This window comes from Populus euphratica, unplaced genomic scaffold (genome assembly GCF_000495115.2).
Source record: "Populus euphratica unplaced genomic scaffold, PopEup_1.0 scaffold39.1, whole genome shotgun sequence".
NCBI classification, from domain to species: Eukaryota; Viridiplantae; Streptophyta; class Magnoliopsida; order Malpighiales; family Salicaceae; genus Populus; species Populus euphratica.
In genome coordinates, this window is record NW_011499897.1 from 1,307,196 (window position 1) to 1,334,819 (window position 27,624).

The window sequence follows — 27,624 nt, forward strand, 5'->3', positions numbered from 1 at the left end:
GAGTAATTAGTGTGTATGGAGTTAATTAGTGGGGCATATTAACTGATTAGGCGTCTAATCTCGAACGGCCAGATACCTCAAGCGATAAATCTGCATATCTGTAGTCATTTCATATGATTGCTGTTTTTTTAGCCGCTAAGTAGCAATTATTTTGTAATCCTACCGTATGATTAGAATGGTGGACAAAACAATCTGTTTCTGTTGGGAAAAGAAAGAAAAAAAAGTGAGCAAACAACAGTAAGATTATATCCTGGGAATTAAATCCTAAAACAAACCTACGATGGACAAGAGTCTTATCTTAATGGCACAGTTTGTTTACGTGTATTTTAAATGTTTTAAAAAAATTTAAAAATTATTTTTTTATTTATTTTAAATTAATATATGTTTTTTTAAAATAATATTTTTGTATTTTTAAATTTATTTGATATGCTAAAATAACAAATAAATTTTTTAAAATAATAAATACTATTAAAAAATAATCACTGTCATATTTCTCAATATCTTGTAAAATTCGAAAGGATTTAGTCACCGTGGTTGTTCAAATGTACACGTGCCACACGGACATGGAGAAAAAAGTAATATTATTTACACGGGACCAATTCTTCACGTTGAAATCGAGTTTATCTTTAGGGAGAATTTAAGAAATCATTTATTTAAGAATGAGAAAATATGTCAGAATATTATTACCTTATGTCATATAAGATAACCCTGAAGAAACTAACTTGACTCTAGTTCACTAAAATGTGCCGTGGTGTAACTTTAGCTTGTTGCGTGTTCGATCCAGTTCTCTTGATGTCTTCATCAATACGATTAAAAAAAAAAAAATTAAGCAAACTAGGGTTTGGTCTAATAATAGAAGGGGCTTGTCTCCTTTTACTGCACCTGGGTTCAAGTCCTAGTATGCACGCTTGTCACTCTCGCAGTGCTTTACATGCCTACTGGGTTTGCAGGATATTCAGTGGGCCGTGGGGATTAGTCGTGGTGCGTGCAAACTGGCCCGGACACCCCACATAAATAAAAAAAATAAAAATTAAAGGGGCTAAGTGATTCATCTTGTCTTCTGAGATGCACCCTGGAATCGGACGGTGTTTTTATTTTATTTTATTCTTTTAAAATTTTTTATTGCTCCTTCTAAACAAAAAAAAAAAATTAACCTTACAAGTTTAGTCAGCTCAAAATTAAGATTGGGGGCTTGTTCCGGTTAATTTTGCAAGGATTTTTCGTAATATTTAAAAAAGTTGAGGTGTTTAAAAATATAGTGATAATTATTTTTTAAAATATTTTTTTATTTTAAAAAAAATTACTTTCAACTATAGTACATCAAAACAATATGAAAATAACAAAAAAATTAATTTGAAGTAAATAAAAAATAAAAAATAATATTTCTTAAAAAATACTTTTAAAATGCAAAAATATATAAACTTTAAATTCAATTCTGAATTTGAAATATTTAACTTTAATTTTCTTGATTAAAAATAATTAAAATTCCAACAATAAGGTTTCAATTTATATTTTTCAAGCAATACATAAAACCGATTTTAATGGCACATACATAGAGTACTAGCCGACAATTGAAAAAAAAATGTTTTTTAATATGCTTGTATTATAATTATTATTAGTTTTGTTTTTTTAAGAATTGAAAGTTGATTTAAAAATAATAATTATAATTCTTATTTTACCGTTGAAAAATACATCGACAACAATTATTACGGCCCCTGGAAAAGAATTGGACACCTATGCAGTGTCTTTTTATTATATATGCTATCATGGCCGCGTGGCAGGTTGGTTCTTCCTCGACAAGTTTTTTGAAGGATGAATATTTATTTGAAGTGGGACTTACCGAGCCCACCCGAAAATAATTTTCATATTAAAGGATGGTTTTTAGATTTGACCGGCTCGATAGACTATTTTGCAAAAATTGTGATTTGGATTTTGATTAAAATCGGGTTTTAAATTTAATTAAGAAATATATAGATTCATGAAATTTAATTGATCCAATTCAAATTTTAGTTATATAGTTGACATAATAGAATAACCATTAGAAAAATCATTTTCAAAAATTATTATTTTAATAAAAAACTAATTTAAATTAATATAATAATCCATGCCTTTTACATCAAACCAGCATGACAACTGTAGTTTCAAGTACAATTGGATCAGACCACAGGATACTGGAAGATGTGCTATGTGGTTGTAATTTTAGGCAAGTGAACTATTTTAGCCATTGGCTGAAAAACCATGGGACGGTTTTTTATTTAAAAACTTGTTTTTTTTTAATTATTAAAGAATTATTTTAATTTAATAATTTAAATTTTTAAATGAGATTTTAAAATATAATTTATAATATTTTTTAACATACTCTCTCATCTCTCAAATGAAAAATTTTTAAATTTAAAAATTGTAATAATTTACATTATCTTATATTTGATTTTTATCAAACAAATAAAGGACAATAAAATTTAAACTCGTGATCACTTAATCATCAAATCTGATACTATATCAAATAATTATCTTAACCTAATAATTTTAGGTAATATTTTAATATATAATTTATATAATTTATATTATTTTATAATAAAAATACATAAATATCACCATTGTAACATTAAAAAACTAATTTATCAAGTTAAAAAATATTCTAAGAAGATAAAATCAAATCAAGTAATTTTTTTTGTTTTGATTTGTTTTTTTTTAAATACTAAGGTTAAAAAAAAAACATTATCAAGCTTTTATTGCTGGTAGTATCATGCATGATCGATAATTTATTTGAGATCAGGTTCAAATAAAAAAATAAAAACTTAAAAATCTTAGATTTTTTATTTCTTGTGATATATATATATATATATTGCACAGTGCATGGGATTGGCGGGGCATCTACATTCTACTCTTTTACCTTCATATTACCCCATCTTCTTGGAAAAAAGAAAAAATAAATTTTTATTTAAAAAAACAATTCTAATCAGACCGAGTCTCTTCAAACACCTTTCAGGGACCATGCCAAATTTGACATCTCTCTCTCTCCCCATCACCGATCTAGCTCTATTAATCTTGGGAATTGAGCTCTTTAACAGAAATGGGAAATCCACAGAAGTAGAACATACGTAGCTTTCACCTTTTCCTCCAGACTACAAGGTTAGAGACGACAGATTGTTTTAAACAACTAAAATTGCTACTAGACGACAGATTGTTTTAAACAACTAAAAGCAACTCTACTTCCACGTCACAATACCACCGCACGTCCCGCTGCCAATGCAACGAAGTTGAGCCACTAAGATTGACCGCAGCCTTTCAATCATCATAGCCTTGGATCCTTCTGTTTTCTTTTTCAGAAACTCCACCGGAGATAGAGAATGAGAAGGAAAAGGCAATTCAGTATTTGCTTCCCTTCACATTTTAGACCCCATCTTCGAGCTCTTTTTCTCGATCTTAAACTTCTATAAAATACTTTATCTTCTGTTTGATATTTCTTCTGTCAGAGTCCATCAATTCTGACCATAAACCTTACATACAAGCGGTACTTTATCTTCTGTTTTTTTCTTCATCGGTGATGATGAGGTTTTTTAGAAAAATCTCACTAGATCTAGACATTTCCAAAGTTGACAACTCCCACTGAAATGCTAAGGATCAATCGCTAGACTTGAAGATCACGAGCACCTACAAAAAACAAGTTCCCTACAGGGCTACGAAGATCCTTCGATACTTAGGTTAATTAAGTTATGCGAAGAATGGAGCTTTAAGGGCTATGCGATTTACATTTTCGAAAACTGAATAGTATAATAAATGCATGTGTTGCGAAATAAAGAATGTGTATTTTATGGAGTGGGAGGCAGAGATGGTAAGGCACTAATTTAGCCTACTTTAGGAGCAATTATGTGATATTAACTCCTAATGACCAGTAACTACGTTGTTAATTGAAAAATAAAGGTTGCTGGGGGGGCCATGTTCCAGCAGTAAGATGCTTAACACCATTTTGTGTGACTGACGATGACCATGGCTGTTTTTTAATGTATTTTTTAATTAAAAATAAATTAAAATAATATTTTATTATTTTTGATATTTATATATTAAATCAGTTAAAAATATGAGAAAAATTATTTTTAAAAAATAAAAAAATACTTTTAAAATAAAATAACAAACAGCGATTACATATTGAAGCAAAAATAAGGGTAATCCACTTGGATTCAAGATGCCCCTATAAGGCTAAACCCTAGGTCCACAGCCAATCAGGTCAGTTGGATCGACTTCTGCGATTTGTTCATTTGACGATACAAATTGAGGCAAAAAATTATAAGAACATTGTTTGTTTATCATTTAAGTGAATAATACATCAATCATTGTTCTTTTGCCCATTACAAACATTCCTGGCCCTTGATTCTCATCCAAATCACTACTCTTATCAATCTCTATGATATGATTTGCTACCATCAAGGGCCACTGTATAAAATTCATCACAAAACATAAAAAAATATATCATTTTATTCTTTCTCCAATCTTCTCCCCTTCAACTACTTAAAGGAAAAGGATTGTTTCGATCAAAGACTAAAAAAAAAAAAAGGGGTCCAATCTGGGCAAGTTCAAGCACTTGATGCTCCTGGCCAAAACAGGCTTCGATATATGGGTGCAGTAGAAATTAATATATGATCTATGATTACTGCAAAGAATTCAAACGCTTCCCTCAGGGTCTCCAATCCGAGTGCAAGCGATAAATATTCTTATGAAGAAACTGCACAGATACTAAGCTTTTGTTGGTTCTTCCTTTCTTTTTTCCCCATAATAAATCTGTCGGAGTTCTTTTGTTCTTCGTGCAGATAGGACTTCAATATGAAATAAATCAATCTCGTCTGTCCATGGATTTTTTATCCATCCTCACAAATCCAATCGACTTTTTTAACAGGGCTTTATTTTCTCTCATGAAAATCATTTATTAATTAGGACTTCAATCTGGGAAAAGAAATAGGGGTTTGAGAGAGTTGGAGTTTGTGCATGTTCTGGAATTTACTTATAGAAGGTGCTTAGCGAAATGGTCTGTGTTGTCCATCTCAAAAAGGAAGCAAAAACTGGAGATTGGCCATGTCTTCAATGGTTTTTATTTTTGTTATTTTTTTTTATTTCACTGATAGCCTATTCTTCAACAACTGCACATGCTTGCTAAGCTCTTTAAGTTGTTCACATCAATCTTATTCTTGAATGCAATTGGTCATGTTTCCCTTTCTTCTCAGATATTACGTGTTCTTTTCCATGTTGCCTTGGAAAACTGTTATTCCATGTGCTTTTTTAACCTCTGTATTACTTCTTGCCTCTAAATCCGTCTCCTCTACAAATTTGCCCACGTTATCAGAAACCTGTTTCTCACCATCCTGAGCTTGCGAGGGAGAGCTCGTCCTTTTTTTAATATATATTTTTTTTAAGGGAGAGCTCGTCCTTTTTTTAATATATTTTTTAAAAAAAAAGACTTATCCGCTAACAATTGAGTTCTTCCTGTTTCTTTCATCATTTGTTTCGTTACAATATCTTTGGTTAGATATTCAGAATCATCAGATCCAAAGGTGCTTTCACTGCACATTGATGGCAGACCATGGAAAAGCTACTTGGCACCCACCAGTCCATAACGACATCTCTGCCACCTGCAAGTCATCAAACGAGAAGCGAATGTACTTGCTCATACGATGGTCTCATCTATTTGAATTATTTTTTAAAATGTTTTTTATATTAAAATAATATTTTTTTTATTTTTAAAAATTTATTTTCAATATCCAGCATTAAAAAGATTTAAAATATAAAAAAATATTTTTTATAAAAAAGTTTGAATTTTGATGAAACAAGGTTTATATCGAGTTTTCAAACGGTGCTAGAACCAGAACATAAACGCATGACTGGCACATGTACGAACTAAAAAAACGTACATGCATTTTAAAAATACTTTAATTTAATTTTTATTTTTAAATTTTTTTTTAATTTTTTAATAAAAATTAAAAATTTAAATTTAAATTGATGATATTATCTTCTTCAACTTATTCTTATTACTTTAATTTTAAATTTTTTTCTTGACATTCCTTTTAATTTTATCTTTTAACTGTAATATTGTTTTTATTTTTTATGTCAATTTTGAATTTTATTTTTTTATTTTTTTTATTCATTTACTAAATTGATTTTTTTTCAGCTTTACCCTTCAATCAAATATGAATTTTATTTTGTATTTTAATTTTGAATATCATTCTTTTAATTATTATTTTTTTAAAAAAATTATATAATTAAAATTATTTTTCATGTTCCATCATTTAATATATAATTTATTTGAAAATAAATTTTATGGTTTTTCCAAACTAGATACTTCAAATCTATACACTCGAGCATTAATTTTAAAAGTTAATGTAAATTTATTTTAAAAAAATTATAATTTTTATATTTTTTATTATATTATTCTAATTACACAATTACATGATGTAAACCATATATTTAACGGAATATGTCGAGTGAAGTCAGTATTAATTACCATGATTACATGTGTATCAAAACTGGTTTATTTAATATACTTTATTATGCACTTTTTTACTGCATTTCATAGCCTAAACATTATTCTTTTTTTAAAAAAAAAACAGTACAGCCTCTAGTGAGGTTCGGTCGCCGAGGTCTTTCTTTGCATGCTTTTCCGTTAGGCAACGAATCTGCCACTGCGTTTTTCCCCTCTTATCTTTCCTCTACTCTTCATTGATAGCCTGGGCTTTAATCAAAGTCTTATTTCATCATTAATTGTTCTCTGTGCCCCCCTTTTATTGGCTTTGTTTATGACTTCTGAATGCCCTTCTACAAGCCCTAGCTCATGATTATGTTAAGACGTTGTCTAGAAAACATGAAATATGTCAGAAAAAATTGCCGAGAGAAAGACAAATTGGCACGTTGATAAGATAAATAGGTTTTTATTAGAGATATATCTCTTATTATTCTTCTTAATTTGACGAAGCATGAAGGATGCACATTCAACAATTAACACACGAGGACATATATCAGACATAGATAAAACATTGCCATATTTATATAATACAAAGTTAATTAATTAGATGGTATATTAACCCTGTGAAAAAAATATGTTGCCCACTTCATATACGAAGTATATATGTTTAAAACTAATAATTTTTTGAAAAGACTTCAACGTTTATCAATAATTAATTTTAAATTTTTTATAAAAAAATTTAAATATTATTCCAGTTAATAATATTTTCAATCACATGTAAGAGTATTTTTCAGTCATATTTTAACTTCTGTTAATAACAAGGTAACGATGCTTTCCAGATAATTTTTATCCTTACCAGTAATATTCAGCGACCCAAGAAGAAAAATACCGCGGGTTTTTCTTTCCTGACGCGAGATGGTGTTGAGCATACGCCACCGCATATCTGTCATGTTAGCTATTGCCTTTTTCTGCCGTATTCGACACGCCTTGTCCAAGATTCTACCGTGGGGACAATTTTCATGGTCTCGTACATTCTCCTGTCCTAATCAGCCTCTACATGTACGGTCTACATCGAAGACAGATATTTCTTGGATTTCTACTTTTCCATTGTCCGATACACCACGTGTACCCTATCTATATCTAATAGATATTCCATTGAGCAAAATATATTTAGAAAATAATATAATCAAATAATTCAATCAAGGTTGGGCCCTTTTTGTCCCCCGTATTAATTATTAATCTCGTGTTCTTGCTATATATATATATATATATATAAAATTGGAGTCATGCCTGATGGGAAAAAAAAAAAAAAAAAACTTTGAACAACACCACACATCGAGATTAAGTCTCGTATTATAATTAAAATTGATCATCTGTACTTAGACGGAGAGTTGGACCAGAACATTCATGATAAATAAATAATAAAATTAGCAACGAATGTGAAATTACAGACATGGCTCTAGTTGATGACATGATTCCATTAATAAATTTATTAGTGATATTTTTCCTGACGGATAAACAGTCTTCACGTCAATAAAATATTTATTTGGTATAATTTAATCACATGGCGGTGCATTGCAGTACACATGATTGGAGGTGGAGCGACCATATTCGAAGAATGTATCATGACAATGTACTCAACTCTCAACAACTGGGAATTGACAAAGTCAGCTTCGATATATTTCTCTCTCGTCGTTGAAAAACAAATTAGATATGAACTTTTTAAGAGAAAAACGTGCAAAGGAAATATTTTATAATTCATATAAAACAAACTCTAAATATATATGTAAGATAGCAGTGACAAATGAACAGTTATGTGTATTGAATGTGGTATAATTAAATTTAACCCATGATCAGGGCTCAATTTAATTGACACAATTAGGTTATGTGTTATAGGCAACTTACTTTTCATGTGGAGATTTAGACGGTCTATTGAATGTGGTATAATTAAATTTAACCTATGATCTGGGCTCTAAGAGCCCGTTTGGCTCTGCCGCTACGGCTGCGTTTTTTATTTAAAACATAGTTACAGCTGTTTGGTTAGAAAAAATGAAGAGATATTATTCACTGGGTTCCATATTTTTTCTGCGTTGAAAACGCAGAATTTAAAAAGTAAGAATTACTTACTTTTTTTACTGTTCACGCAATTATACTGTTCATTGAACATAAGATTGAATGATCTTGCTGTGATCTAATGAAAGGCCTGCGGTTGTTTTCGGTGAGTGGATCCCACCACGTGCGTGGAATATGTGTGGATCCCCGATTGTCATTGATAGGATTAAGATTGTCAAAAATATTGTTTTATATGATATAAAATATATAGTATAAATTTAAATTGTAAATTTAAATTATAAAATTATAATAATATATTTTTATTAATTATATATTAACAATTTTAATCAAATAATAATTACTAATATAACACAGTTAAAATAAAAATAAAATAAACAATAAAAAATTTCAAATACTTTTATTTTATTTACATTAATTCCTTTATTTTTTTTGGAAAAATTGACTAGTTTACTTTGTCATTTTCATCATTAACAAATTCCTTGAAATTTTGAGAAATTATTTGAAACAATTTAATCAAGTTTAATTAATTTTATTACTTTTTAGATTTTAATCTGATTTGATATTTTAGATAAATATTAACTATTAATTATATTTTAAATAAATTTCCACCACTTATTCATGTGATGATGTGACTATAACAACGACGACAAGAGATTGTCAAAAAAGTGAATTGACCCAAAAATAAGATTTACTTGCTTTTAAAATTAAAATTTTATTTTTAGTATATGTTTTTTAATATAAAATATTAATACAATTTAAATAAATTATAAAAAATTAACTTTAAATAACTACTAACATGTATATTTTGGTCACTTGAATTTTAGAGGAAAGATCCCGTAGGTAAAATGATTTATGGGCGATATATATCTAATGTGTAAGTTAATTTATTATGAATTTATGGTGGTTTTTAAAAATTAAAAATATTAAAAATTACTTATGGTTAGTACCAAACCTAATTTTCTAACATTTTAGCTTCTAGAATCTAGTAGGGATGGAGGAAATAAATTTTTTTATAAAAATATTTTTTCTTGCCTTAAATTTCGGTGTTTTATTTTTATTTTTCAAGCTTTTATATTCTTTTTTATATCTATAATTTATGTCTATTTTATTGAGAGATTATTGAGTTTATTATCTCTGATTTAAAATTTTTATTTAAAAATGTATTAAAATTAAAACAGTCATGTTCGAATTGAAGAATTCTCATTGCAAACAACATGTACCTAAATACAGTAGCAATAAAATCTTAAAGATAAAAAATTTATTATTAATAATAACAATAGGTTCCGCTTAAAAATATTTTTTATTTTAATTTAAATAAAGTATTTATGCTAAAATTTTATTTTGATATTATTTATACTCGGTATGATTGCTATAATCTGTATATAAATACATATAGCATGGTTTTCATAATATATGTGTTTTCGAACTTGTAATTTTGTAACGATAAATTAAACAATCCAACCTATATTTATTTTTGGTTTACAACGAGTAGGCACATGCTGCTTCTGCAATTTTTATGTCTTTACGTAAGCCTCTAATTTCCGTGGACCCGTCTGTGTATAAGTAGGTACAGATGCAGAAGTCTGTCTGCCTGCTTCTTGTCGGGCCAGGCTGAAGCAACAAGTAGCTATTGTCATTTACATTAGAAAGGGAAAAAAAAAAAACAAGGGTAAACGACATATGATTTTCCAAAATAATAGGGGCAGGCCTGTTCGTGTGGACAGGGAATTGGGCCTGAACCTTTGCTATCGTTATTTGTTTTTTTACTCTCATTTTACTGAATTTACTTGCTCTTAAGTTTTAAAATGATTCTTAAATATTATTATAAATTTTTAGAGCTGCCCGGAACCAACACATGGACTTGAGGTCCAGTTCTTGGGATTGGCCCAAATTAAATACAAATGGATCTTCCTCGTTTATCAAACAGATTCATCAATTGGATTAGTGGGCCATTATGACGATCAAACCTTTTGTTTTTGGGGACAAAGCAGTTGGGTGTTTGTTTTTATGGAAAAAGCATTTTGAAATTATTATTTTTTATTTTCAGATTGTTTTTCTACTGATATTAAAAATAAAATTTAAGAAATAAAAAATATTATAAATGGAAAAAATAATTGGGAACACAATCTCCGCCTTGATTATATTCTCTCCAATCTAAGAATGGTTCTATTTAATTTGCTATTTTAAACTATTTTTATAAAATAATTGAGACTTTGAAAAAAATGAAGGCAGTTGATTTTTTTGTGATTTTAATTATTTTGTAATTTATAATCATAAAGTAAATATCTATTAATTAGTTTGTTAGCAAGAAATCTCTACCTCGCACCCGAAAACTTTTATGAACATAAATTTGTTCCCGTCCCGTTCCCCATAAAATATGTAATTTTTATTTAATTTGCTCATTTATTACTACTTAGAAATTCTTGTCCATAACTTATTTCAGAATAAACTAAAAAATTTGGAAAAAAAGAAATTGTGCATGCCATTAATGTGCAAGTTACCAAGGCACACCATGGAATGCATTGTTTATATGAATAATGTTTCTTTATTTTATTTTATTTTCATTCTGATTATCCAATTTTATGTTTTTTATGATCTCATCTTTCCAAGCTATTAACATGGTTTTGCGAAGTGTCAAGGAATGTTTTGATGATAAATTAAAAACTGATGTTGTAAAATAAAATTTTAAGTTGTAGTTAAAAAATTAAAAAACAAAAAACCAAATTTATCCATAAAAATACTTCATTTTCATGTTGATATGAAAAACTTTAATTTGATTCTTCAAATTTATGTATTTATTTAGTCTTTATTATTTTATTATTTTATATTTTGGCTTTAAGCTTTTTTTTTTTTATCTTTGAATGTTGAGAGGGGAGAGAAAAAATTGTTGAAAAATATTAAGAAAAGAAAGAATATAAAATCCTATTAATATAGCAATGATTATAAAACTAGGTAGAAAATTTATTAATAATTCAATAAGCTAATCCATCTTCTTATATGAGTACCTATCGCAAGCCCTACTCGAAGGTAGAAGATGCCCGTTAATGCATCAATGTTCATATATTTTTAAGGTATTGAAATAAATATCACAATACATAATTTAAAATAAGTCATATATCTAATAACACAAGAAAATTCTCGGTTAAATCTCTATATGGGCTTTTAAATCTCAATCCTCCATTGAACACTATCTTCTCTTTTAGGAGGATTTGGAGAGCTCTCATCCCCTCTAAAGTAGAGGTTTATGACTGGATGGCTATCATCAACAAAATCAACACCCGTAGCATGTTAGTTAAAAGAGACATCTTTGATATCTCAGCTACAAACTGTCCTATTTGCCTAGTTGAGAAAGAAATGGTCGACCACCTTTTTATTCATTACCACAAGCATTGACTTATTTGGTCCAAAATCATCAACTGGCGGAGCTTAGCTTGGTGTTGTCCAAGGAACTTGTCAAATCTATTCTCTTAGTGGGACTCTTTGGTTTATGGCAAATTTTAGAAAAAAGCATGGGTGATGTTATTCTTTTTTGTGGCATGGTCTATGTGGCTTCTTCGCAACGATGTGATATTTAAGCAGAAGATCCCAGACTATGACACTCTGTTCTTTCTTATTGTTACTCGGCTTTGCTTATGGTTAAAGGTTATAGAACAAGATTTTCCTTACTCCTTTTCAGATTTGCTAAAATCCACCAAATGTTTGATTTGATGGACTAATTCTCAAACTTTGAGAATTGGTGTTATGTGGTCTCCCCCTGTGGCTAATAGATTCAAATGGAATGTTGACGGATCCTCTATTGGAAAACCTGGTCTTTCTGGAATATGTGATGTTTTGCCAAATCACCATGGAATACTTTTATGTATTTTTTCTTTGTCGGTTAGGATCTTAAACTCCAATGTAGCTGAGCTGAGAGCGGTAATCAAAGCTGTCGAATTATCAGCCTCTAATTACTTCCTACATCATAAACATATTATTATTAAATCTAATTCTGTCAATATCATTAGCCATCAATTATGCCTTATTCAATCCTATCAGTTTTTTTTTTAAAAAAATAAGTCATATATAGATTTAACTTAAATACTCAAATATTAATGGATCCTACGAGGTTAAAGGGTTCCCTTTTTTTTTTTAAAAAAAAAGAGAGAGTTATGAATGAGTAATAGATAAAATATTGCTCATATCCACACAATTGTCACCTCTATTTATATAAAGATGGTATAAAAATGTGTTTAGAATCATAATTTTTTATTAAAAATTATTTTTTTTATATTTTTAGATCGTTTAGAATTATTTTTTTATATTTTTAGATTGTTTAGATATGCTAATTAAAAAATAATTTAAAAAAAATAAAAAATAATATTTTAATATATTTTAAAATAAAAATACTTTGAAGCGCAATCATAATATATTTTTAAATAAAAATACTTTGAATCGCAATCGTTAACCGTTCATCATAATCTTTTTTTCTCTAAGGGAATTGGAGACTTCAATATAAGTTAAGCTAAACCTCATTGACACCTATACAATATTTTTATCGCATGTGTTTATTCATTAGTTGATGAAAAACATGTATTTATTTTGTTCTTAATTAATCATGCATTAAAATTCGCTGCATGAGCCAATTAATTAATTAATTTGTTCTTGCCGTGTTTTTCCATATTGCCTTTTCCTTTTCCTTTCTCACATGCAAACACTTTGAGCTAGCTTCAATCGCGATTAGTCAACTTGAAGATGCGTCGCAATTGATGGCTTTGTCTCTTGAAATGGCAGCATAATTTAATCGATTGCAGCACCCAAGATTTATCGCGGCAATGTCTAGCTAGATAGAGTAAATTACGGCATGCATGCTAATTAATGTACACCCTGATGTTCCTTGATGTGGTGGTTTTCTCTACTCCCACTTGTTTGTCACTACGCACGCATATGTTCAGATTATATATTCAAAGTTTCTAAAGCATCGAGGCTCTCCTTTTTCCTTGATTTTTGGTGTACAGGACTGTTGTGATATTACAACTAATATTTGTCCGGGAGACATTCTTGAAACGATGGCTACCCCCCCTGTCTTGTTCCCACATTCCCCGAGTTCAGACCAGACACCGTAAGTCCGTAAAGCGGGAGTACTGGTAATTGTTTAATCTTGAAACTAGAACGCCATCGTTGGATAGAGGACCACGAGTCGAATTCTTCTGTTATGCTTGGTCTTTCAATAAGTAAACAAATCTCTGCCTGTATAGATTAGTATATATTTAATTTCTCAGGCGAGGAGGTTAGGACTTTTATCTCCAGCAAGAGGTGTGTCGAAGGTGTGTTCTTACGCTTCATCATGACCTCAAATCACATCCGAGAAGACTTTGAAAAGTGACTCTCAATTCATTAGTTAGTTTTTATGCTCTTTACGATGCTAAGTGCTATAACTTTCAACCACAATATATTGGGCAATTAACAAGCAATACTGTCTTCGAGGAAGAAGAAGAAAAGCTATCGAAATGAGAAATATCTTAATACTTGTATTTTTCTTACGAGCCACGTTAGGGCATTTTGTCAAGGGGGCAACCTAGGCTGCCTCTCCTCACGCCAAGCACTTAATTAATTTGTAGAATAGGGCCTTTACACGTACCGCTGCTCGATCCAATATTATGAGAGGGGTCATGGGATGACTCTAGTCTTCTTTTTAGTCGATCAGCTTATCGGTGCTGAAAACTACAATCCATGCACCCGGCAGAGCTGGGTCTCTACAAGGAAAGTGAGACCTTCGGCTAGGGCCAAAGGTCCTTTTCAATTTTCTTTTCTGAATAAGGGATCAAAGCTATGTTTCAATTAGAGATTTCCTCCTTTACATGATTTGAACTCCACTGCTGTCAAGGACTACGGGGCTACATCATATATACTCTGTACAATGAAAATGAAGATCATTATTTTTAGGAAAATTACACCTAGTATCCTTCCTTGATTGAAGCTTGTTATGGAGTTTTGAAAAATTATAGTTTGTATTTTAAATTTTAATATATTGTACTTGACTTGTCCAAAAAAACAAAAAAAAATATTTAATTATTTTTGTTATAATGATGAAAATATGCCACACGTTTGATGCAAGCTATAATTTTTTAAAACTTATTAGGTAATTACAATTTCCATCAAATTATAAGATATTATAAGTAATTTTCTCATACTATATGTGAGAATTTAATATAGCCTTTTCCTATGGTTGGTAAGAAATGGAAATATTAAAACATCATATTTTCTTTATGGGATAATTACAACAAATCTCGTGTGGTCGATTTTTTTTTTTTTGCTTTGCTTTTATTTTTTTAAAAAACTAAATTTTACATCTTGAAATTTATAATTTTTTGACACTTTCCATGATCTCATAGCATGCAAAAAATATAAACAAAAAAGGCCATATTACAAAGTGCCATTATATTTCCATTAATAATAAAAAAACCTTTTTTTTACTAAACATTATAACTTTATCTTTAAATTATATATATATATATATAAATAAATTTAACATAAAATAAAAATATTTAGTCTTTGGAGAATTATTTGGCACTGTTAACATTAAACATAAAAATACAGTCATTTTGAATTATTATCTCAGGTTTATCTTAATAAACAAAATGTTTTTTTATTGAAGTCATTATATTTTTAAATAAAAATATTTTATAATTGTTAACGCTAATTAAAAAAATATGTTTATATTTTGAAAGCTAAAAATATTATAAATATGATAAAATTATGTTTAAAATCTATTTAGAAATTATAAAAATAAAAAAATGATTTTCATGAACAATTTATTTCTGATATTATTATTTTCCTATCAGACACATAATAATTAAAAAAATTATTAAAATTCCAATAAAAATTTATAATAATATTTAAAAACCATATCAAAACCAAAAAGGAAATCCATTTGATAAAGGTTTTTTTGGCGCACAAAGAAAAAACAAAATAAAAGAATAAAAATGAGTCTAGCCTATTGGCCCACCAATCATGCCTGCAAGCTTGGTTTATATATAGACACTCACACACAAATGACAAGTCATCCGTTTAAAAATAACATTGTTAATTTCGCTTGAACTTGCCACCACCGCACTCGCCAACTAATTGACGGCACATGATTATTATAAAATAATTAAAAATATATATTAAAGTGTTTTACTACTTATATTATAATGTTTTATTATTTATATAAACAGAAAATTAACATAAAACACTCCAGTTCTTTTATAATGTTGAGGTAATAATATCCCAAAATACCGTACCCGGGACTTGTAGCAAATTAGCAATTCTGAAGGTTGTTTAAACTGAAAGCATTAATTCTATTGGATGCCACTTTCTTAATAATAAAAAAAAACTACTACTAATCCCATTTTTCCGCCATTGATCGCCACTTTTTTTCTTTAATTAATGATCTCAGATTTAATATTCAAACAAGTGATACAAAGAAGAAAAGTTATATATCCATAGCCGATAAGAAAATGGCTTGTGTAGGAGAACATAGACTTGCAATATGAGCAACAAAGCAAGAAATTAAGGAAATCAAAATTATGACAGAAATATTGCCTACCTATCTAGCTAGGTATAACTGAGTTTTTCTTTTGTGAATTGGTGGCGTCCGCTGTGGTGGTTCATAATCTATGATCACCGCAGCAACCATTTGTACCTTATTCTCATCGGAGTCTATGGCTTTCTTAACACTATTGGAACCAAATCCGACTACTGTCAGTGCTCGCCTTGTGAATATCCCTACATGAACAACACATAACAATTTCTATGTAATATATTTTAGGGTAGCCCACTTAATTACTTGGAATCTTTCTTTAATTTATATATATGTTCTATTTACACTTTACATATGATCACACATCCTCACATATCAGTTGGCCAAAAAAAATGGGAAAAAGAAGATGAATGAAAGTAGCATATGTTTTACTATCAATACTGGTGTCTCCAAAAAAATGAACAAAAAAAAAAAGAATGAAAGCCTTCTAATTCTATAAGGTTGACTAAAATAAAAAATTTGAGGTCAAAATAAAAAAAAATAAAAAAAATAAAACAAACCAATGCATACTATAAATCAAGGTCGCGCCGGTTGATAAGTGTTCGTTTTGAATATAAAATGTTAGAGTTTAAATCATGACATCCGTATTTATTACCTTACCTCTAAGCAATACAATAACGAAGGATCAATTGACATCAATTAAAATTGGGCATACCTAATTATAAATTTAATAAATATTATTTGATCGTAATATTTTATTAGAATTCTATAATTTAAAATATCATTTTTTATTTAATCCTTATTGAATTAATTCATTAAAAAGAATTGATTTAATATATTTTTTATGCACATGTTATATTAGATTTGAATAAGATTTCGGATCAATACATGTTGATTGTTGATTGACCATCTTTATTATATTGTTGCTAACAAATTAATACCACTCTTTTTTGTTTTGGATCTTTCAAATCATTCCCGCAGAAGATCCGACCCTTTTTTTACGATATACCAATTCGATACAATATCTTTATGTATATAATTGCACACACCTGACACCACAGATTTCACCTCTAAAGAGTTTTACTAAATAATTATCTTCTACTTCATGCAATGTAGCTAGCTGATTAGCCCCACTTAATGCGTAGAGGCACATGCAGATAAATTCATGCATGGATCATTTGCCCTTGTCACTCTCATCATGGACAAGAGGAAAGTGATGGTTCATGAGCACCTGCTCACCTTTAACTGCCCCAGACATTCAAACCCTATAAGCTAGATCCTTCACTGCTACTCCTGCACTATACATAAAGACTCAAAAGCATTAAGCATCGTTACCTCTGTATTTGTTGCTTTAAGCGATACCACATGAGAATTAGGACACTTGAAAATCTTACTACCTTCATGTTCCATCCCTATCAGAAAAATAGTGTTTGAAAAGATACTTGATACTAATTAATGGCTATAAGAAGATAACATCAACGAGAATGATAGATTATATTATTGATTTTTCTGTACAAAAATGGGTAAGAAGTTAAGCAATATACTGGGAGACATGCTGTTGTTATAGCAAGGCAATGGCAGTAGTGAAATAACAATCCTACTAGTCTCTTAATTTCTATAAATAATAAAAACCCGTAAAGGTATATAAATAGTAGGATAGCTTCTAAAAGAAAAGACAGCTTCTCAAATTTAAAAGGACATATGAAGTTGGCCTAATGGTTAAGGACTTGCTCGAGCTGTATGGAATGAATGCATGTCTTGGGCTCAACTATTGCCGGCGCTGCTCTCGTTTTAAATAATCCCATGTTTTGCAAATGCTGCTGGCCGGCCTCGGAGTTTGGTCAGAGCATTTAGCTGGTGCAAGTAGGCTGGACGGTTTTCATGTATCCGGAGATGTAGGTGGGTACATTTTTTGGATACCTTTGTTGTCGGATAAAAATTGTGGACATAAATGCATAACATAAGATTCAAAGAGGGAGATTAATCAGTTATGAGAAGGTGTTCGTGTTCTAGGCATAGCATAATCTGATTGAAACCCAGGGATTTGATGGAGGTTCTTGTGCGGCACACGCCAAGAAACTGGAACAAGAGGCTTGATGGGATTTTGATCATGACCTGAACTTTTGGTAACTGCCTTTGAATCCTTTGATTCTTGAGTAATAATTGCAGCACCAGGAGTACTCTTTTCACTGATGTCCTCTCTGTCATTAGTTCCATGAACTGAATCCATGCTTTGTTCGACCTCCTCTCCAACCTGCACTAGATCCCAAATTAAATTTAAAACTACACGCACGCAAAGAGGGTGAAGGATATATAATCAAAGAATCAATGATACATGTTGTAGTGGGAGTGTACGTAGGACACCAACCTTGGCAGAGAAATAGACTTCTGCATGAAAACCCTCTTTCACAAACCCAATATTTCGAGCATTGCATAATGCATGCATGGAAAGAGACAAGAGAAAAATGGGAAGTAGAAAGGATTTGATGGGCATGATTAAATCTTAGAGAGCGGGAGAGTTGAAATCAAGATGAGAGTTGTTTGGTATGTGTGTGTTAACTGTTATGGGATGGGATATAGAAGACTAGCTAGCTATATATGTATTTGTATTTGTATTCAAAAGGGTTTTGTGAGGGCCAAACTGAGACGTATAAGAAGGAAATTTGAAACAGAACATGTAGAAAGAGTAATAATATGATGAGACTGAGGGAGAAAGGAAATAGCAGGGGATGCTGGCCCTTTAACCAGTCGCTTTCTCAATAGCAGTAAGGGACCTCCAACCAGTAGAGGGTAAAGTTTCTTTTTAAAGGAGAATGAAAGAACAAAATATTTGGAGTTCCATAAAATTAAACAAAAATAAAATAAAATGGCAGCACTTTGTAACATCTTTCTTGATTTATGCACGGTTTAAGAAGGCATCGTGACTTTGCTTAGTAAACTAATTAAACGGCACCCATTTTCATGTTTAACTATTATTAATAATCCGCAGTTTTAAGCACTCCCTGAACGATTTTCACCATCATCTAGATTAATAATTGAAGGATATGAATAAATAAATAATTAGGGCATGGATTGTAGTCAAAAAGCACATCTACATTTATACTTGTAAAAAAATTTATCATGGGACTAGTGGAAGAAGTCAAAGATAACAAAATGTTAGGATTTCAAAGCTGTAGAGGTAAGCTCAAATCACTACAAATTTTGTCGTCTGATCTCATGCATGTGGCTCCGTGTTTGCAGTTCTCGTCCATCATGTTACCTTACACACACACACACACACACACACACACACACACACACTACTAACATTCTAGAATTTTATATGCAATTTTACTTTCTAACTGCGTTGTGGTAATAAATTACCATGCATTGAAAATGTTGTTGTCGCTTGAACTACTTTTAAGTTACACCTATAACAATTCAACTTCCATGACATGCAAGACTAGGGACTTTCTAGGTATTAGGAAATGCGGAGAGACCTGGGCCTAAAATTAAAAAGACCTAGCTCCAAGTTTAAGAAAAATTGCGACATAAATCAGATCACACACATAAAATTATGATGGGTTTCATGTGATATAAGTGAGCATAGCTTGAATCTTGTAATAATTTCTTAAAGAGAGTTTTACAGTTGGAATCCTCCACGAAAGATGTGAGGAGACTAGAGTTGTGGCCAAGATTTGAGACATTGAGATGTCTGTCTCCCAAACTAGGTGATTGAACAGTTGGTATCATGTTACGTGTACAAGACAAATAGTCGAGGCAAGCTGTCGCAAAGCCTATATTTTTTTCAATTCGGCGCACCATAAAGTTCGCAGAGTTTGTTCCATAAACGAATTTACAGGTGGGTCTTTACGGGAACCTCACGGACCGACCAAATGTCTCTCCAATCTGAGTACCCTCAGTGAATATTCATTTACCTTGAGTAAAACATCAGAAACATCAGGGAATTGTCAAATCCTTTTACAGAAACCAATTGGTTTCCTCAAACAGAAATCTGACTAAATAGAAATGGAAGACAAATACCATTTGCCACTAGGTTGCATATGGTTGAGGCAGATTACTTGAATCATCAGCGTGGGAGTATTTGTGAAATAATAACTTGTCAACAAAGAACTATGCGGATGCAATCACAACTGGCTGCAAAATTTCGATTGAAAATTAGCAATTGATGACAAGCATTAGAGGTAAATCATTTAGTTTCCTCAGAATCTAACAAGAGCTACTTGATCAAAACAATACATATTATTCATAATTGTACACTGTGTGCAGAACCAGGCAGTACAGCTTCGCCCTTTGTAGCTTGTAGCAAATTGATTTGATGCCCTAAATTCTCTCGAGGCGCAGAGCACAAAGACCTGCCTCAATGGCTCAACCTTCCCATCTATCTATATGTATAGATTTTATTTTTCACATGAAACTGAAAACCTAGCACTACATTATGCCTTCTTCCCTCCTTTTCCCTCTCGTGTACAATGACTTGGTATGTACATATATTGAAGCTTGTGGATATTTGAAAAGGCAAAAGTGCAATGAGAAGAAAACGGTCTGGGGTGATTGGCAATGTCGTGCATGGTCCCAAACCTTCAGGGACACTCAGTACTTGGAAGAAAAGGTTGACTGCCGAGCACATGAAGCCATTACAGAGTATTCATCTCACATGTGCAGAAGATTATTTACAGTAACAGTAGCAGAATTTGTTCGCTGCAAGTCCTGCAAAGTTTGATGCATTGGAGGTTCTTAATTAAGACTACAGGATACTATAAAAAAAATGAATTGCTACGAAACATAATCCATGAAAACCAACAAAGTTGGAGTCTGGAAAATATTTTACACACTATAAAACCAATCTCCTAATTTATATAAATAAAAAAGCTCCAACCCTAATTCTTTAAATCAACATTCAAACTTGTGAACAGGTTTAAAAGTATAAATCTCATGTTATATGTTATTGAAGGCTGGCAACAGAATGGAGATGTGTTACAAAGGATCATAACAGATAGTGATGCAATGTGGAAGAAGAGGGAATCGAAGAAAGCACATAAAGGAAATGATAATGACAAGTGACAATGTGTTTGCAGACCTAGTTTGTAACTAACCACAAAACGTATACCTAAGGAACAAATGAAGAACCTGGAGACATGAAAATAAAAGAAAGTTCAAACAGAACCTGGAGTATCAACTCATCTGGAACATGGGGCAAAACCTCCCGCACTGTCTCAGCCATAGCAAGTATGTTTGCTATGAAATCACTTGTGGAGTGTGATCCAGTCCTTATATGTAAACCACCAGTGCCACCAGGGTGTCTTCCACCAGCGGCAGGAGGGGTGGAAGAGGCAGATGGAGTAGCCTGAGATGGACTCATTGGCCAAAGGCTCCAGGCAGCATCCTCGAGAGCAGATTGTGCGTAAGTTTCTCCCACAGATGCTAGATGCCTCATCATCATCTGAACTCCCCCCAGTCCAACTGATCTCATAGCCGTTGAGGGACCAACCCCATCCGCACCCTGGCCGGACCAAGGAGGTAGCCAACTTGAATCCAACCCTGCACTTCTATGGTGCAAGAAAGAGAGAGATCAAAATAATTGATGGAAACATTGGCACCAATCTTTGAAATCGAAATCTATGCAATGACCATTTGTCTTTTACTTGTGGAAAAGATTAGACAGACTCAGATGTTTGGAACTGCAATTTCAGCCAATGGCAGACTAGGATTTAAAATTTGGGTGAGCATTCCTGGTTATCATCACCTCTCTTGCCTCCATCTACTTCTTAGGTAAAAGGAAACATGCATGTGTTGGAATTTACTTTTTCTGTTTTCTTAAGCAGAAAATTTGGTTAAAGTCAACTTAAACATGGCCATTAGATCCAATAGAATATGACAGCCAGTCAGCTAAAGAGTCATCACAATGTCAGATCCCGAGCAAATCTAGATTCAAGATTTCCAATAATGCTAGAATTTATGGGTGCTCATAGAGGAACTACTGCGAGGTAACATGCTAACCATTGCTCAATTGCAGAATGGTCACTAGCTCTAAATTTCAGAAATTCCTTGACCATTTTAAGGGAAAAAATGATTGTTTTCATCTAGAAGCAGCAAGCTGTACTCATTTCTAGGCAATCAAGAGAGACTATGATGATCTAAGGTAAGGGGCCGAACCTCCAAGGGCTGCTCTCTGTAGAGTTCCGAATCTGGGTAGGGAATGCCCCATCAAGCAGTGCACGACCTGGAGTGTTTTGCCGATCAAATCCTTCATTTATTTGATGAGCAAGCTGCTCATCAGCCAGAGCTTCTCCAGTATGTGTATTTGCTTCATTTTCAGGCCTGCCTACAAAAAGTGGCTTCCGACAAGTGGGACATGAGTATATCTCATTTAAACCCTGATCCAACCTGGTAATATTGAGCACTATTCAACATTTACTAAGCATAGGAATAGCCAAATAAAATTGCTCAAAAGCAATAAGTTACAAAGTTGTACCAAGATCTCAAGCAAGCAAGATGAAAAAGGTGACTGCAAAGTAGCCTTTTGGCCTTAGCCATAGGTTCCTGTCATTACCCCGATTCATTAGACAGTTACAGTTCCAATGAAAAAAAAAAGAGCAAGATATAAGCCAACCATACCCTACAGATAGCACATTCATCATCATATGCTCGTAGCTCTTCAGATGTTGCATCAGAAAGTGCTGCATGAAGGGCATCTAAAGCCATTCTAAGCTTGATAAATCCTTTTATACGCTTTATGATAGTGCTTAGCAAAGCCTGCTCAACTTACCAGAATCAATTAATATAAAGGACATCAAATCAGTGTGTCAAAATAAACAAACTCATTCATGTTAAATAGTTCCAAAAAGAAAGTTGAGCAAAATATTTACATGTATATTAAAAAAGAGGACCGCATCCACAAGATGAAGTGCCACACCATGGAGCCACCACATATGCACATAATGACCAAGGGCCATTAACAAGGCTGCCATGTCTAGCGAAAAGCCCATATCCCGGATAAGAATGCCTTTCCACTCCAACAATGAACCTGCAACCACACTCCTTAATCAGGAAAATATCATCACATTAAATCCACTAGAAGTGTGATAAAGTGGAACAAAGTGATATAAATAAACTAGGACCACCGAACAGCATTTTTAAAATTATATTGAAACTGCCCTTAAAGACAACTTTTTATGAAAGTAATTGTTTACTTGTCATACACACACACTATCCATTACACTATTTAGAACTTCCCATTTATGCACACACAAACACATAACATAGTAATTACACACACATCCATGTGGTCTCAGTTACTAGAGGAAAAAAGTCTTTAACACGACAACAAGTTCTTGTAGTGTGTCAAGTGCAGAGAAAATGCATCCCCACCCTCCTCTTTCAAGTTCTATTTCTACCACTAGTACTAGTTCTTCACATTCACAAATACTGTTATTCCACCTACAAACTTTATACAATTGAGCAGTGCTTAATCTTTTTGATTGAGCAGAGCAAATACTTTAATTATGTTCACTGTTTTAAATTCCTAACATATCCATTGGATGTTTCAGTTGAAAAATATATCTTTGCAGTTTGGAAATTGACTTTGTTCAAGCAGCATCTTGACTTTGTGTCTGATCTCCAAGGTAAATTGCCTTAACACATACACTATAATATACTGTACATATAACAATACTGTTGCCTATCACCTGATACAATATAGGATACTGGCATTCATATAGCAGAATAAAAGTTGAGGAAGTACCTGCTCTTATTGCATCAAAAAATTTTAATCTTTGGCAATTTGCACTATTCCCAGTCGAATGATGGAGCCAAATCTCAAGCAACTGAAATCCATGAACCAGCATAGCCTACAGAGAATATAACCTAGTCAACAAGTGCTCTGTGTCTCACTAAGATTAAAATCTACGTACCATATTTACAATTTCTGTATAAAACTAGAAAAGAAGTTTTCCAGAGACATTACTTGCATGGTCTCAAAAGCAATACTGAAAGGCTCAAAGAACAACAACAGAAGCATGGATGAACCTGTGCTTCTGTATATTACATAACACATATGTATCCTGCAAACACCAAGATGATACCGAAATAAAGTGCTAGTCGGGATAAAAATTAACAGAGTCAGAAATAAACAGAAGAGAGAGAGAGAGAGAGAGAGAGCAGGCTAAATAATTCCCCCATTTGCAACCATGAGAAAAATCATGAGAATTAGTATATCACCTCCTTCCCCATTTAGACCTGTTATTTCACAAAGATACATTGTTTCTGATAGAGGAGCAGCCCCTCATGGGCCACCACTCAGAACGTAGGAACAGGATGTTTATGGCAAACAAAGAAGCTAAGCAACCTAATCCACCTGTCTCAGTTAGGCAACCATCATGACCAAGCCCAGCCACTGCTCCTCCAAAACTACCCCAACCATTTCCACCATCACAAACTTAGCACCAATAAAAGAAAAACTAATTTCATATGCAAAATGACAAAGAAAATTGTTCTCTATAAATCAAAACAAGTTGCTGCTATGCTCAGGTCTTCTACTTCCAATATGGTGTCTGGTATACGATTGTACATTATTTTCATAGCTTTTACCAAAAGTCAAATTGTACTACCCATTGCAGATATTTCAAACAGTAATGAAATTGGGTTCTCATAGAGCTTTATTGCCAATATCATACAAAGAAGGGCAACAAGTGCATTTCCTAAATCATGTTTATCAATTAAATATTGGGTTACCAAAGATTACCAGAAAAAGTCAACAGAGAGGACCAGCAACAACGCTGAATATGGACGAAAATATGCCCATGGCGTTGCAGAAGGAGATGCATTCAAACGTTCAAGTCGATCTCTAGCTAATGCTTGAAACATCTGTAAAACCATGCAAAATACCAGAAATCTTATCATTTCTATAATGAAATTAAAACAACAGATTTTTATCATAAGAAAACAGTGCCACTAACCTTTAAAGAACATAGTACAGTCAGCCAAATTGACCAAAGACCTATTTGAGAAATTGTTGGTGGAATAACCAGTGGTAAAAGTGTTCCCTGTGCAATATTCATCACATAAGAAAACACAACAATTACATAACAACAAACATAGAGTTCCAACAGAATAACTAGCCTTATCAAACTTCATTCAGATATACCCAATTCCAATCCAACAATCAAATCATTGTCATGGAAACTAATACTTATCCAGATTCAAAATATTTACCAGCCTGCTAACCAATACTATAACTGGACAAGCAGATCGCAAAACAACAGGTCTAGAAGATACAAAAGGAAAAGAGAATAAAAAAAAAAAAAAACCATTGCTAGATGTTATTTGCTCTGATAAGTTGGTGGTGCAAAAATTATGACAAAAACAGGAAGAAGGTTGAACAAACACTCAAAGGTGATTTCACTTGTCATAAGTAGCCTTCTTTCTCATTATAGTTGCTCATTTAATAAAACCTGATTGGTGTCCCAAGACAGAATTTTAAAAAACTCAATGTGCAACAGAACTAATACAGTAGCTTAAATTAAGTAGCCTATCCAGTAATACAGTAAATAATAAAGAAGAAAAGTCAAATGCTTTCCAACTAGTGACCTGGTAAGGAAATTTACCTTGTAAAGAGCATAATTAATGAGACGTTCCACTAGTTTTTGAGTTTCAGAAGGATACAACTCTCCAAAGAAAATAGTCTGCAAGTTCAACAACAAAATCAGAACCCTCAAAGCAATATCTATGAAGGAAAGTAAGCTTATCAATATGATAACCAACTGGGAATCTAAGCCATAATTCCATTTGAACTATTTAGCCCAAACAATGCTGCAGGTTCCAAGAACATATTTTCCTAATTCCAGTAGCATTAACTTAGTGTAAAAACCATCTCATCCATGCTCTCTTTTTTTCAAAGAAGGAAGAAGCTTTTACTGGAAAAGAATTAAGTGAGAAAATAAAGAGAGAATATGTTGCATGCAGTGCAAGTAAAGAGAACCAAATCAGAAGGGCTGCCTGTGACATATCCCCTTTTGAGAACTCTCCTAAAATTCCATACGAAACATATGATGAAGAGACTAAAAGAAAACATCCTGTGCCCACAATAATGGATCATTCTGCGTAAAAGCCCCCACAACAACGAGATGGTGTCCCATTTCTGTCAGGCAGGAATTTATGTGGTAAATTCTTTTCTAAAGCAGTAGCGAATTCTTTTCCAAAGCAGTAGCCCCATTCCTTAAGACACGGTATTTGTAGCGAATTCTTTTCCAAAGCAGTAGCCTCATACTAACCATTAGACAAGTAATAAATGCCTGGCTAGCATGCAAACTGCAGAGAATGATAGTATAAATCTCGAAAAAACATATTTCACCATATTTTTGTTTCATGACTTCAATCCTAATTGAGATCCTCTTAAACAGATTGCTCAACTCACTACATAAACCTCTGCACATAAATATTCATAAATGAGCAGTTATAAACCATAAAACATTTGGCAAAAAAAATTTTTAAAAAAAAAACTCACCTTGAGACAAAGATTGAGTAGTATAAATACATTGAATACAAAATTGACCACCAATGCAATGGTGGCATATGAACCAAACAGAAGCTCAAGTGCATGGTTGGCATCCTCAAAGTTGGTAAGATTCTCAAAAATCAAACCATCTGATCTCAATATATCTAACGACACTCCTGTTAGAACCGAAAAACTCAAAACCGTACACACTGCTGAAATCGCTAAATAACTGGCACCCATTTGTGACGAAAAACAGCCTCTCCACAAAAGCCCACCTCCCAAAAATTCATAAGAATTGGCCTAACATGCCTCTTTCCCAACAATAATCACAACTTCAAACTAAACCGCAAAGAACAAAACCATCAAGTGGCTCGATTAGCTTAAAACTCTGTCAAGAAACCAATAGATTATATTACCAAACTACAAACCCCCCACGAAAATCCTGCAGAAAAACAAATAGTCAGCAATCAGAAAATAATTCGAAGAAGGAATAGAAAAAATTAAAGCACCAAAAAAACGTTAAATATTAACTCAATTCAGGTAACTTTTTCAGTTTTCAGCATCATGGCAATTTGATTGATAAGAAATTAAGTACCCCGTTTTTAATTGAACAGAAACGTTAAAAAAATGATGAAGAATGAAAAGATCAGTTACAATAAATCTGATTTACAGCCCAAAATAGGCAACAAAAAAACACTAGATTTCGAAATGTAAAAATAAAACGAAAATAAGAAGTCATTTGAATGGTTAGGGAAATACAAGAAAGAACCTGATTTGATTCGACTCGATCAGAGAAGGAGAAGAAACTGCTGGTGATGGCGTCGGTGGCAGAGAGAATAATAGTAAATAATAAAAAGGCCTGATTGTGTTGAGAGAGTGGGGGTGGGGGAGAACAGGAGAGAAGAGGGTCTTTTTTTGCGGGAAAGTCATGTAAAGTATGTGTCATGATGATTTTTGTCTTCTTCTTCATCTTTGTTTTGTCTCTAATTGAAGGGGAAGACACCTTTATCATCTTTATATTCATTCATTATTTCAAATCTCATTTTCCAGCACGTTTATTTTGTTTTAAAAATATTAAAAAAAACTAAATGATATATTTTTTCT

At 32.1% G+C, this 27,624-nt stretch overlaps 2 protein-coding genes across 4 annotated transcripts; both read right to left on the reverse strand.

The window, feature by feature from the left end:
* Window positions 1-17,502: 17,502 nt before the first annotated feature.
* On the reverse strand, window positions 17,503-19,282 carry LOC105132288 (uncharacterized). The gene is made up of 2 exons (XM_011035688.1): window positions 18,394-19,282; window positions 17,503-18,279 (listed from the first exon to the last, which is right to left on the reverse strand). Exons 1-2 carry the CDS (start codon window positions 18,517-18,519, stop codon window positions 18,010-18,012), a joined length of 396 nt encoding a protein of 131 aa, XP_011033990.1. The 5' UTR covers window positions 18,520-19,282; the 3' UTR covers window positions 17,503-18,009.
* An 859-nt stretch (window positions 19,283-20,141) lies between these two features.
* On the reverse strand, window positions 20,142-27,506 carry LOC105132289 (E3 ubiquitin protein ligase RIN2-like). Of its 3 annotated transcripts, none has more exons than XR_843560.1 (13): window positions 27,290-27,506; window positions 26,530-26,962; window positions 25,631-25,708; window positions 24,983-25,069; window positions 24,769-24,890; window positions 23,992-24,088; window positions 23,770-23,875; window positions 22,895-23,052; window positions 22,644-22,781; window positions 22,501-22,568; window positions 22,182-22,412; window positions 21,193-21,566; window positions 20,142-20,735 (listed from the first exon to the last, which is right to left on the reverse strand). XR_843560.1 is itself a non-coding variant. In XM_011035690.1 (13 exons), the coding sequence occupies exons 2-13, from the start codon at window positions 26,758-26,760 to the stop codon at window positions 20,679-20,681; spliced, it is 1,752 nt and encodes a 583-aa protein (XP_011033992.1). In that variant the 5' UTR covers window positions 26,761-26,962; window positions 27,290-27,506; the 3' UTR covers window positions 20,142-20,678. The 3 variants fall into 3 exon arrangements, 2 of the variants coding, with proteins under 2 accessions (XP_011033992.1, XP_011033991.1); XM_011035690.1 differs by having other exon boundaries at window positions 21,193-21,571; XM_011035689.1 differs by having other exon boundaries at window positions 21,193-21,574.
* Between the last annotated feature and the right edge of the window lie 118 nt (window positions 27,507-27,624).

What these genes read in the sequence shown, in the direction of transcription:
- LOC105132289 (XM_011035689.1), bottom strand. Translation starts at nt 26,760, where the DNA reads ATGGGTGCCAGTTATTTAGCGATTTCAGCAGTGTGTACGGTTTTGAGT. An exon ending in TACTCAATCTTTGTCTCAAG is followed by an intron (nt 25,709 to 26,529) that starts GTGAGTTTTTTT and finishes TTGAACTTGCAG; the next exon opens with ACTATTTTCTTTGGAGAGTT. An exon ending in CTTGCTTGCTTGAGATCTTG is followed by an intron (nt 22,413 to 22,500) that starts GTACAACTTTGT and finishes CAATATTACCAG; the next exon opens with GTTGGATCAGGGTTTAAATG.
- LOC105132288 (XM_011035688.1), bottom strand. Translation starts at nt 18,519, where the DNA reads ATGCCCATCAAATCCTTTCTACTTCCCATTTTTCTCTTGTCTCTTTCC. An exon ending in AAGTCTATTTCTCTGCCAAG is followed by an intron (nt 18,280 to 18,393) that starts GTTGGTGTCCTA and finishes GATCTAGTGCAG; the next exon opens with GTTGGAGAGGAGGTCGAACA.